This window comes from Anguilla rostrata, chromosome 2 (assembly GCF_018555375.3).
Source record: "Anguilla rostrata isolate EN2019 chromosome 2, ASM1855537v3, whole genome shotgun sequence".
NCBI lineage: Eukaryota > Metazoa > Chordata > Actinopteri > Anguilliformes > Anguillidae > Anguilla > Anguilla rostrata.
Window position 1 is genome coordinate 39,610,867 of NC_057934.1, and position 13,529 is coordinate 39,624,395.

At 37.9% G+C, this 13,529-nt stretch overlaps 1 protein-coding gene across 4 annotated transcripts; it reads left to right on the top strand.

Annotated features, from left to right (window-relative positions):
* Nucleotides 1-1,493: 1,493 nt before the first annotated feature.
* On the top strand, nt 1,494-11,567 carry LOC135249227 (carbonic anhydrase 12-like). 4 transcript variants are annotated; one of them, XM_064324647.1, is made up of 9 exons: nt 1,494-1,517; nt 3,328-3,406; nt 3,770-3,796; nt 4,191-4,361; nt 4,447-4,598; nt 5,981-6,076; nt 8,838-8,910; nt 9,699-9,862; nt 10,121-11,567. In XM_064324647.1, the coding sequence occupies exons 2-9, from the start codon at nt 3,328-3,330 to the stop codon at nt 10,316-10,318; spliced, it is 960 nt and encodes a 319-aa protein (XP_064180717.1). In that variant the 5' UTR covers nt 1,494-1,517; the 3' UTR covers nt 10,319-11,567. The 4 variants fall into 4 exon arrangements, with proteins under 4 accessions (XP_064180717.1, XP_064180715.1, XP_064180716.1 ...); XM_064324645.1 differs by lacking the exon at nt 1,494-1,517 and adding an exon at nt 1,616-1,767; XM_064324646.1 differs by lacking the exon at nt 1,494-1,517 and adding an exon at nt 1,954-2,255.
* The last annotated feature ends 1,962 nt before the right edge of the window (nt 11,568-13,529 follow it).

Here is a 13,529-nt window from a genome sequence, read left to right on the forward strand (position 1 = left end):
ATAACTTACTTAACAGTGCGGCTACAGTAGCAATTTCAGGTCTGTACGTGTGCAATTTGTAACAGAGAAACAGCAATGCGGTAACCTTTGCGGAGAATATTTCCAAAAATTGGTTTTTGAGTAAAAACAGTAAAATAGGTTCTGGAAGTAATTTTCGGCTATACAAATTAATTTTATTTACAATAAATAAAATCATGCTGCATTTAAAAAGTTATGTCCTTGAAAAGTAAGTATGGTTTTTTTTTTTTTCCAAGTGTATTCCAGTCGGATTGGATGCTAAGTGACCAAAAAATAAATCCCTATCTGTATAAATGTAACAGACTCCGAGTTGCTATAACAAACAATGTGCTATTCTGCAATTATATGTTTACAGAATAACATCTAAAGAGAAAGCAAGAGGGTTGGTACCCAGGGAGGTCATGGAGAGGGCTTCAGATTTGGAGATTACGGACACTAGATGGTGTTGAAAGCCATCTATATAACATAACATAAGACGAGAACAGGCCATTCAGGCCAAAACTGCTAATTTATTCCTGTCAGGGTACGTGGGGGTTAGGACCCAAACGCAGAGGGGGGAAAAAAAACTCAAAACTCCAAATGGTAGGAATAGGAAACAAGGACTTTACTTAGAAAACAGGAACAAAAGCAGGGAACAAAAAGCCTCACAGGGCAACTCTCAAAAACAAAGGAAAACTTCAAAAACACAGGAAACAAGAAAATCCAAAAGTCCAAAAGCACGTGGAAAACAGAACATGGGCAGGAACACACGGGGCAGGAACACACGGGGCAGGAACACACGGGGCAGGAACACACGGGGCAGGAACACACGGGGCAGGAACACACGGGGCAGGAAAACACGGGGCAGGAAAACACGGGGCAGGAACATGATCAGAGGCACACACTAACAAACAACCAAGGATCCAGCACCTGAGTCTGGGAGAAGGGAACTTAGACAAGACACTGACGAGACACAGCAGGGCACAATGCACAATCAGGCCACAGAGAGGGAAGGGAAAACGAGACAACCAGAAACCAATAATTGAACAATTGAAAACAATAATACAATTAAACGGGGAGCAGGACACAAAACAGACGTGCCGCCATCTGGCGACCCAACAAGGGAAACACAGACAGGAACACAGAACCATGACAATTCCACCACTAAACTGTACTTAATGCTTAGTCTACCTAAAATCTAAATAGTATCTAACATTGTACATGTAGTGTCCAATTGGTGAGACCTTAGGCATTTTAAATTGTGTTTAATATTTACTTAAAAAAATAATTTACACATCATTACAGGAATTTAGCAGATGCCCTTCTCCATAGCAACTTACACAACTTTCACATTGCATCCATTTACACAGCTGGATATATACTGAAGCAATGCAGGTTAAGTACCTTGTTCAAGGGTCAGTGTCTTACCCGTGAATTGAACCTAACGATCTTTAGGTAACAAGACCTGTTCCTTAACCATCATACTACACTGCCGCCTTCAATGCGTTTGACTTTATAAGGTAGTTCAGTGTTTCGTGTTAAATGTATTCAACTAATTTTCTTTTTGCATTGACATAGCCTCATCTTCTGGATGCTCCAAGTGATTAATGGGAAACAAATGGCCACCTGCCACAGGCATTTATAGGAAACACACACCAGGTTGGTGTTTGTGGTTAGCAATTTACTTTGCAAAAGCTAACCTGGGTGTCAAGAAACAAACAAAAGCAGCTTTCCTCGCTGATTTGGACTTTACTACTACTAATTTTTACGGTAAATTGCGAAGTTGCTTGTGCATCAATGTTTATAGTCTTTTTTCATTAATTAATCCCCATGCTTCATTATCTGAGGATGTGTCTAGACTGACGTTTCCTTGATTGACATGTTGTGCAGAAAAGGAAAAAAAAACCTGTGTACGCACATTATGCGGTGTTGTCATTCATTGTTATAATTATTCTGTACCTCTGTTACAATCATACCGACTAGATCGTAGGTGTGTAACATCGGACTGCTGCATGCTTCGGTTTAATTGTATCCGACTCGATTAATTTCTGAATGTACTTGAAACGACTCAATATTTTCTGAGTAGGTAACTGAGAAAAAAACAGTTCCATGTATGATGATTCTCTCCCACGTCATCTCATTTAAATGTAAAGTATTTTACAAAGACACACCCCAACCAATGCCCATGTCAGAAAGGAATATAGGCTGCATCCTTTGTGGGAAAAGGTGATACGCTCCGAGACACAGAGTGCAACAAGGTAAGGATTTGATGTGAGAGTTCAGGTTATTGTGTTGGTGATAATTTAAAAAAAGACTACAACGGTGTTTTATATACATACATTACTGAATACGCTGTTGCATAACACATGCGTTGGAATCAATTATGTTCTTTGGGACTTAAAGGTTTGTACGAACTGATGCAGGATACATCTGTACACCTGTAAGAAAAGGCAACTGAGGAAAGTGAGAGGTTAGACACTGTGACTAAGAAGGGATCATCAAGTATGCTGCTGATAAGAGTCTTGAGTGAACTTTTCTGAGAAAAAAAAATGAATTGGTTATTATAAATTACAAAGAAACATTTTTTTACGAAAAGCGTTTAAGCAGTAATTGAATTCAGCACAACAGTTCGTTCACACATCTTTATACCTTTAACAACACAACGATGCATGTAAGGATGGGATGCACGTTTTATTTAAAAAATTTTAATAGGCCTATTTGTAATTTGTATAACCTAGGCTATCGAGTCATTTCATTTCTTGTGGCCTATTAGAAAATAATAGTACGGTATCTTTTTAGTACCAGTTTATTTGAGATGTAGGCCTACTTTCTTGAAAATTAGTGCGTCCACTTACGCCCCTATTACATGCATTTTGCGATTCACCTGCACATTGTCAGCAAAAATAGGCTACCTGTGGTTCCATATCTCTGGGAGCAATTGATAAGCGTTATTTGGGACCATAATTGACTAATGGATATAAGGACACGGTTATTGCAGTATTGTATTTTTATACAATCATTTAAGGATACAGTCTAGTATAGTTCTTCTTGGAACCAGGACTGTAAACTTGTTCTATCGCATAACAACGAATGGGATACATTATTCCAATGATCCGGATCTTCCCTTTTGTATTCTTTCACTGCAGCACAACAATGCAGCCTACTGGAATGTTTTATCGGATATTAGTGAACTACTGAATGTGTAGCAATGCGCTCTGATGAACAGACGCTAAACAGGCCTACAGAATAACTCCAGTTAAAGTTTTCGTAATTCAGCGGAATAACAGACCTACATAATTATTTGTTTTAAATTATATGTATCGCTTTCAGATGAAGGCCCTCCTCGCAACGTTGACCATTTTCGCGGCTGCCTTGATGCCCTTTGCCCACAGCGCTAATACAGAAATTCGTAAGTGTTTCAATTTTCATTTCATGAAATTGTAGCAATTTAGCGCAAACATCACTGCGCAACAAATCCCCCTATAGTTGCTAACCATTCGATAAATATTATACGGTACGAATCTACCTTGTTAAACCTTATGAAGTGTCTGCCTTGGTTTTGCTGTGTGCCAAATGAATAGTGTATAGAATGTGTATGCTTAATCTTTATTAAAATCACAACGTAATTTCATCAAGGTGAAATTGTTTTCATAAGAATCAAAACTTTCGTTATCTTTGAAGTTTTTTTATTTTAGATTTATTTTTTCATATCTGCAACGTAATAAGGCAGTTAAATTGAGGAAAGTCGATTAATGGTGTGCCTTTCTTTCAGCTTGGTGCTATCATTTAAGTTCCTGCAGTAAGTTATTCTTTGCTCTTATATTTATTTTTGAAGTATAAACTCAGTCTGCTATTTTCCATATTGCTGTATAACTTTACATTTGCAGCATGAATGGCTTAACGCTAGCATGATCTGTGTTAGAGCTGACCAGGTCAATAAAAACCTTGTTTTGTCTGTTCATACAGTACATGCTTATTTACATGAAAGTGCAACTTCTTAAATAGTATTTGGACTTATTGTATGCAATAGTTTTTCTGTGTTTTTTCTTATTTGTATTCATACATAGAGATGATTTGAGCGGTACAATCAAAATGAATGCTTACTTTCAGCTGTTCGTTTGATTCTTATGCTTGGACGAATCCTGTTTGTATTAATAGAAGAACAGGAGTGATCTGATGGAACTTTCTTTCAGATGAAAGTGTTTGGGTCTCAAAGCCATATGGCTCATGCAACAGAACCCGACAGTCACCTATAAACATTGAGACGGCAAAGGTGAAGGAGAATGCCAATTTGACTGCTTTCACCTTCAATGGCTTCAGCAATAACAACACTATGACGGAGATTACAAACACTGGAGATACAGGTGAGAGGTTCCCTTACAACTTCATGCCAGCTTTAGAGGCACTGCTGCATTGATATGTTCTAAACCTCTTCTTGCGGTCCTACAGTGAAGGTGAATCTGGGTAAAGACCTTGTGTCAGTTTCTGGCGGGGGGCTATCCACCAGCTATACGGCTCTGCAGTTCCATTTGCACTGGGGCAATGGTACCAGCAACCCAGGGTCTGAGCACACTGTCAATAATAAGAGGTACCCCATGGAGGTAAGTATGTTCTGAGCGGGGAGGGTTTGAAATGAATGGCCCTTCCTAAGTGACAAATCTTGCCATTTTCATTCAGTTGTCTTCAAGATCTGTGCTGATTTTCAGGTAAAATATTACATTCGGCAGGGATTCTGTTTATGAAATATTTAGGAAAAGGTTCAATCCCATTACCAATGTAAAAATATTATTAATTAAGAGGTGATAACACCATGATGCTTGTCAAACATGTCTACTGCCAAGATTAATTTTCTCCATATGTAACTAAATATATGAAAATACTTTTATTTTATGATGAATGTAAAATTATTTAATTTGCTGTATTTGTGCATGGTTTAGTGTCAGAATATTTATGGAAAAAACTGAAATGTATTAAAGGCTTGCTATGCAGAATCTTTAAAGACATGCTGTGGTCCTGTGTTTACAATCAAAGAAGTCTCCATCTTCAATTCTGCCCACTCACCCTGCATATCTGACATCAGTCATCTAGCTGCCTAATGTAGCTAGCTGGATAGCTATAGGTAACATTACTTACAGTACAGAAAACAAGCCAACTCTGCATCGCTTTTCATCCCTTTGGCAAACTTCACCTGACGCCACTGTGGAAAAGCAATTCCAAGGTGAACTTTAGTTCTTGAACAAGCCCTTTTTGCTGCACTCAATCTGTGCTTATTCTTCTCCGCCATTGCAGCTAGCTAGCAACATACACTCTGCTGAAATCTGATCCCAAACCACAGCCACACCACCCCCTCCCCACACAGAAAAGAGCACCACACCCAGAAACATCCAGACCACATTTTAGAATAACAAATACAGATAAAGGTGCACGAATATGGTGAAAGAGCGTAAACACAGAGATTGCCACGGCATCATAGATATGCAAAAATCCTGCATAGTATGCCTTTAAATATACTTATGACGTCCTCTCATTGGGCGCAGCTTTTCAATGTGTGCTTACATGTAATCAGTCAGTACATTCTTGATCATCAAGTCTTTCCAGATAATACTGTAAAGCAAGTCACATTGTCATTCCTCTGGTAGTTCAGAAGTTACTCAGATCACCTTCGTGTGAAGGTCAGGTTTTGTGTCAGATGTCAAACATTGACTTTCCGGGCCTACACCCATTCTCAAGCATTGATGGTCCTGATGCCTTTTATACACAGGCATAAGTAGTGACTTCATTAGATTAACACCATCTAAGACAGAGGTTAAGCCTGAGAGAGGAGCAGAACACTGATTGATTTGTCCTTTGATTTAAAATAGTGTGTGGCTCTGCCACTCAGTGTGATCTGTTTATTTAATTCAGTTGGGGAATGATAACAGTTCTTTGTACTGACACAGCTTTAAATGTTTTTTTCAACAAATCTATGTTCTCTGTCTTGCAGCTTCACATAGTGACTATTAAATCTGAATTCAACGGCAGCACCTCCCTGGCAACGAAAGACCCTGAAGGAGCCGCAGCTCTAGGATTCTTTATTGAGGTCAGAAGTTTTTGGCAAATATAATAATAAATATATTTCACAGCTATATAATATTTAATATATATACATACATACAGACGGGTGACAAATTGCGGGAAAAATCTGAAAAAATGAGTGGAGAAACATAAGGAATGCAAATGCTTCCATACAGGTGTACTGCATAATACAATTAAACAATTAACATCTGGTCATGCTCTGTGGCGTGTATAAAAATACTGAGCAGGCCCAGTTGACCTCGATTTTAGAGCAAGATGAGAAGAGGAAAATATCGAAATGACTTTGTAAGAGCGCTCATTATTGGGGCATGGATGGCAGGAGCTTCAGTAACAAAGACTGCTCATCTGGCTAGTGTTTCAATAGGAACAGTGACTAAAGTGACATCTGCATTTAGGTCTATAGGAAAGACATCAGTAAATATGGTCGGGAATTGTGGTCTAAAGCCACACATTCGATGACCATGATGCTCATACGTTAGATATGCAACAAAAAAAAAAATAGCAACTCTTCCTTAGGTGACTGAGAATTCCATTGCAGGACATGATCGGACTGTGATTACAGATTATGCTGTGGGGGGCATTTTCCTGGAATCATTTTGGTCAACTTATCCCCTTAGAGGGAACAGTCACTGCAAATCAATACACAGTTATTCTGAGTGATCACCGTTATCATGTGATGAAACATTTCTATGCTGACGGGAGTGGTCTCTTCCACTGAATGGTTTGATGATTATGACAATGATGTGAATGTTTTTTCCATTTAAGTGCAGAGAGTATGCTTTACAACGGTGTAGGTGTTACAGCAGTGCACCTTGAAGTAAAAAAAATATATATATTTTGACGCCCCCTAATCAGGGGTTTAAGAAATCAAGGAGTAAAAAAATTATATGAATTGTATGCAATGGCCTTCACAGTCACCAGATTTCAATTCAATTGACCACCTGTGGGAGATTTTGACCGACATGTTAAGACAGCGCTATCCATCATCAAAAGACCGAAAGAGAGTATCTTTTGGAAGAATGGTGTTTCATCCCAGTAGAGGTCCAGAGACTTGTAGAATCTATGCCAAGGTACACTGAAGCTGTTCTGGCGGCTCATGGTGGCTCAACACCTTACTAAGACACTTAATGTTGGTTTTTCCTTGAATTAGACACGTATCTGTATATAATTCAATCAAGATGTAACGCTCCCCCCACTTTCCACCTGCAGCTCCAATACCAGCTCCTCCGTCATCTCCCAATACAGTCCCACTGTGTCATCACAAAACATTAATTTTACTAATTCACAAAGATTAGGTAGGAATGCAGTAAGGAAAAATAATAAGCAGGGAAGAAATAGATACAGTTTAGAAATGCATGTCTGTGTGAATAGCCATACTATATTCCATTTCTGATGTGAACTACTATAGAGAATAGCCCGCAGCTGTATATATTTAAAAATAGAGAAGAGTATAAATGTAACAGTTTTTAGATTTTGCTCATTGTCAGTACTCATTACACATTCGGTTACGTTTATAACTTAATCAAGTTGGCTACAATTTAAACTGAAGTACAAGCAGTTTGATGTTACATTCATACAACCTAGTCAGCGTAGGGGGTGCAATAATTGTAACAGTAAATGAAAACACAATATTAATTTTTTTCTGCACGTACTAATGTTAATTAACAAAACACATTTCCAATGGTAATGTGAGACCAGCCACATCCTCAGATTATGAAGCATCGGGCTTTATTTATGAAAAAAGACAATGCGCAAACATTGACGCACAAGCTGCTTCGTAACTTATCATGACACGAGTTGTGGGAACATTCCATGAGGAACGCTGCTTTTGTTGTTTCGTACCACTCATGTAAGCTTTTACAAAAGGAACAGCCTACTATACAGACCAATCTAGTGTGCGTATTATAAATGCCTTTGACCAGGTGGTTGTTTGTCTTCCATTAGTCACTTGGACCATCCAGATGATGGTGCTGTGTCAACGACGCAGCAAGCAAATTAGCTGATCACATTTAATTTAAACACTAAACTGACTTAAAAAGTCAAAAACTTTGAGTACAATTTATTTCCTTAACAAATATTAAACTCCATTTAACGTTCCTAAGGTTTCTCCAGAAGTACATTACAGTACATGTGGATGGCTTTCCACACCAACTAGTGTCCCAAATCTCCAAATTTGAAGACCTCTCCATGACCTTCCTGGGTACCAACTCTCTTGTTTTCTGTAAACATGTAACAGAAAAAAATCACGTTAGCAACTCAGAGGCGGCATAATTGTACCAGCTGTTATATTTATACAGATGGGGACATCATGTTGTTTGCTCACCTAGCAAACAATTCCCGTCAAAATTGACTCAGAAAACCATACTAAACTTTCAAGGACAGATGACTGCTTAAAATTATATATGGTTTGATTTATTATAAATAAAAAGAATGCCTTATATCCAAAAATTACTTCTAGAACAAATCTTGCTCAAAAACTGTTTTTAAAAACTATTTCCCACGAAGGTTGTCAAATTGCTTTCTAATTCTAAAAACCTGTGTTTTTTTTTTTTGTATGCGTTGAAGGAAATAATGTATTTGTTCATATGAATGATGAGTTAGAGAACATAATTGGCTGAGTAGATATGCCACTAATGTGGTATTTGAGTTTGTGGCATGTGGCATACCCAGCCTTGAACCACATTCATGATTTTGTAAATAACCTCCAGAAAACATAGACACAAGAAATGCCCTAACATGCCATATGATTTGAACTTCCCTTTCAGGAAGGAGATGGCAGTGGACAACCTGCAGTTTGGAAAACCCTGACCAAGTATCTGGCTAACATCACAAATAAGGGTAAGTGGAACTCCATCCCACGTCATCAAAACAAACTATACTTCCATTTTTGATGCATTGGTCCAAGCTGTGTGAGGAAGGAGCAGGAAGATGAAACATAATGTCTTAATCGTGGTGATGTGGTTTGGCTGCTAGTCACCCAGATTTTGGCTTATCATTGGTACCCAATGTCTGGCAGTCACATCTTACGAAGGCAGAAATTATCTCTTTTGATGTTATTGAGACTCTCTGCCCCTTTTTTCGAAGCAGCTCTTTCACATGAACTCTAAAAATTCTAATTGGATACAGAGAAGCCAAAAGCATCACAGAAAGAGTGAAACATAAATATAATTGATTTGGCAATGGGTGGCCAATAATTTTGTGGCAACCCCAGTGAGAGTGTGTTGTAGATCAGCTTAAGACATGGCAGTTGCTCGTAGGAGATATTTAAAAGTATTAGGCTGTTGGCTCAATTCAAAATTATTTACAAAATACTACACAGATTTTCAAGTTAAATTATCTCAGCTGTATGCACATACTTCTGTCGTGAGGTGATATAGTGATTATGCTAAAGTAGAATTTGCTTGACCGTATCTTGGTCATTAATAAATGACTGATAATTTGAATTTACCACAAAAATACAGTTAAAAATATTTATGGTAAAATTCTTGATTCTTAGTATTGCCTTTTTGCTATAATAAATGAGAAAATAAAGTGGCTCTAAAAAGGTACATTTTTAGCCTGTTCCACTGTATTAATATACAGTATTGTCTTTGTTTACTGAACTAACCTTGATTTTACACTCGCAGGTGACCATGTAAATATCACAGAGCATATCTCACTCGATGACCTTCTGAAAGGAGTGGACCGTACAAAGTACTATCGGTACTTGGGGTCCCTGACCACACCGAATTGTGACGAGGTTGTGGTATGGACTCTATTCAAGGATCCAATCCGAGTGAGCAAAGATTTGGTAAGTTTTAACCGATGCTGTTATTGGCTGTCATAAGTAACTGGTGCTCATCAACTTGAACAAAAATTGTATTTGTAACTAATTATTTATTTGGATTAAAGGTAGTAAGGTACCAACCTGATGTCTCTGTCATTCAGTTCAAATGTATCTTTGATTCTGAATTAGTTCAATTGTGAATGTCAAATTTGAAAGTTTTTATAAAAGATGGGACTTTCTGAAATGATTCTGTGGATTCTTATATGTGATCTCTCCCGCTAGATTGATCTCTTCCCAAGCGTCTATTTCAACACTTCCACCAACTCTCCTCCAATGACCAACGTCTATCGAAACACTGTGGATATCAATAACAGAACGGTGATGACCCAGGTTACCGTTACCTCTGCTGGATCAAAACCTTACGGCACACTTGGCCTCCTCTCTTCCCTAGCCATGTTTCCTCTGCTTTACAGGAAATAGAGGGACTCAACTGTGTCAGTGCGCACACGTATACACACACACACATATATACATTCACACACATGGACGCACACACATGCACCCACGCACACACACAAAACCATTACAGGCTTTGGGAAACATTTGAGTGTGTCCAGTTGGCTGGAACCCTGCTCTACCTGGCAAAAAAGGTGCCCTGTTCCTGCTCCAAGCTGTGGTCGACATGAGTGAAAAATGACCCAAAGTGTTTATTTTCTTTATCTGTGTAATTAATATGTTTAATCATTCAATATTACATGAATTCCTCAAGTAACTTGTTTTTGATGATTACAAGTCTTATATTTTGGATAAAAACAATTATTACCCTTAGTTTACATGATCTGTGTCAAAAACGCTAAAATGACCTATTAATTTCTATAGTATTTCATGTATGTCTGAGTGTTTCTTTGCTATGTCTTTGAAAAGAATTGACTTCATCATTTAATATTACAAATATTCAATAGACACGTGGGCCAGATTTACTAAGCCTTTTGTGACTATTTTCAGATGCAGATATGACATGTCGTATGCATTAGAACCATGCATCTTATGTATCAAAGAGGCGCGCAGGGCTGGAAGCGCTGTATGCATGTGATCTATGTGAGTGACTGCGAGGTGCGCTTCTCTGCATATGCATTGAATTGAGGATCATGAAAATAATGGATGGAGATATTACAAGTGTGGCTGGTTATGTATTGCGTTAATTTTATTAAAGTTCGCACAATTAATGAGGGTCGGTTTTTGCGGGAAATTTCTCTGCCTCTAAAGAGCAGTTATAAATCAGCACGCAACTAAAGCAGAATCACAGGTGTAGTCCTCATAGATGCACTGAGAGAATCTTTACAACAAGAATCTCATTATTTCAACTTCCTGAGCACAAAATCATCAAACAGTGCAGGTTATTAATATGAATTATTATTAGCATAAAGGCAGAGTGTTTGTCATGGGAAATATTGGCTAAAGTCACAGCAGTCATGGCTAAATTGTTAAGAATCACAGAAAACTGAAAAAAGGCAGAAATAACAGTGTTTAATTAGCTGTGGCCTTAGTAAATAAGATGTAAATTTCTGGCAGACTGCAAAAGCACCAGCAGTTCCTCATCAGCCCACAATTTGTGCCTTAAGTTTTTTAATATGTAAATCTGGCCCAGTGTGCTTTAGATAATAAAAAAAAAAACCTTATTTAAATGTTTCCTTTCTTGCTTTCTGAATAAAAATATTTAGTGGGAAAATTTGATCTGTTATGATGTTGAATCAGGAACATATTTGAAGTTGACCAGTTGATCTCATAACTCTGCAAGACTTCTTTACGGTTCTGCTACATGTAAGCTTTATTTTATAAAAATACCTCAGAAAAATTTTGTAAAGTTGTGATAGACAGCTTTTATAAAATGACTTCTAAATTTCAACAACTATATAGGTTAGCTTTCCATGTTTACTTTGTTTTTGTTAACTACTAGTAAGCTAGTTAGCTAGGTTATTAGTTCACTAACTAAAAATACAATAGAGTGGCATACTAGCTTGAAGATTTACACTGCTGATGTTGACAATAAAACTAAAGAGATAAAACTAAAATCTGCTGAAGAACTGTGGCAAGTTCTCCAAAATGCTTGGAACAGCCTAACAGCCGATTTTCTTATAAAACTGCCAGACAGTGTACTTAAGAGAATTGATGTAGTTTTAAAGGCGAAGGGTGGTCATACCGAACATTGATTTTATTTAGTTTTTAACTATTCAGTGCTCTTTATATTATTTTTTCGATATTTATAACCTTTCATTTCATTATTTTTGAAAGCATCTTTTTACAGATGCCTAAGACTTTTGCACAGTACTGTATATAGCAAAAAACACTATCTACTGACTCATTTGACAGACATCCGATGAGCCTTCATATCCTAAATGATCAGGAATTATTTCCTGATCATTTACTACAATTCACTACAATTTCAGCTCCTGAGCTCTCATGCTCTTGACAGAAAGTATCCTACACCATTCAGTCTCTCCTGTCCTTTGCTGCTCCTCAGGTAGTTCTTGATTTTAATTTTAAAAATGATACATTTATTTACAGTGAACAGGGCTCTGCTGTTGCTAGTATGACGGGCAATGACGTAACAACCACAGTACCCAACACACCTCACCAAAGGTTACTGGATGATGTATAATAAGCATTTTCGCAAGTTAGGAGACTGAAGTGTGTGTTCGTGATCTCATGCCCTGAATGACAGCAGTTGAGCAAGGAAGTTTGTTGATATATTCATGTTCCGACAGACTTTTTGACACGATTGAGTTAAAGTTACAATCTCGAAGATTTCCGTTTCGTTCTCTTTGGCGGTACCAATGGTGAGAAGCGGTAATTGCAGGTGTGTTTTCGGACCTCACTTCCCATAGACCCAACCGGATCCAACCAGTGTCGCCTGTGTGACGTCAGTCAGTTGGCACCTGGGCCACGCCAACTATTACACCTATTATTTACTGAATAAAAAATGGTTGTTATACAATAACGTTATGTACATACTCATTCATTGTCTAACATTAGGCTAACTTAAGCTGTCTTTACACTGCCGAGCCGGGTTAAAATGCTGCAGCAGACCTGGGGTAGAATTAGTGATGATCAATTTCCACGAACGTTCTTTATCCACCTTTTGCTCGGTATGAACATCTTTACACTGCAGAGAAGAATTTGCGCTATTCGCTGTAGCTCGTGCAATTATGTATCTCGTGCACAATGAACAGTCTTTTTCGTGAATGATTGTTGTGTGATATTTCTGAAACGACTGCCTTGTTGTTTCTGGTTTTGCTAGCTAAACTGTTCGAGAATAAAGCTGAGCTGGGTGTTAAATTAGCAATCAGAATAAGAAGAATAAAACAAAAACAAATGAGATTTCATCAAAAAAGGGCACCAAGGCTGAAGGAACATATGAGTAAGCGTAATAAAATAATAACGCTAATCCATACTGCCGTATTCTTTTATTTAGTTTTCTTCGGATTGACATTTTTACACAGAAATCAGACCCAGCTCTGCTCCACCTATACCTTGGCTTTATTCCGATCATTAAACTTGATGGCAATGTAAATAGCGGTAACGTTAAGGCCAGTTCAGATCAATGATTCGCAATGAGACGAAACGGTTTTAGAATGTTGCAGAGAAAATTGCAGCGGTGTGAACTGGTTAGTTGCAGAGCGTCTGAAGCCGT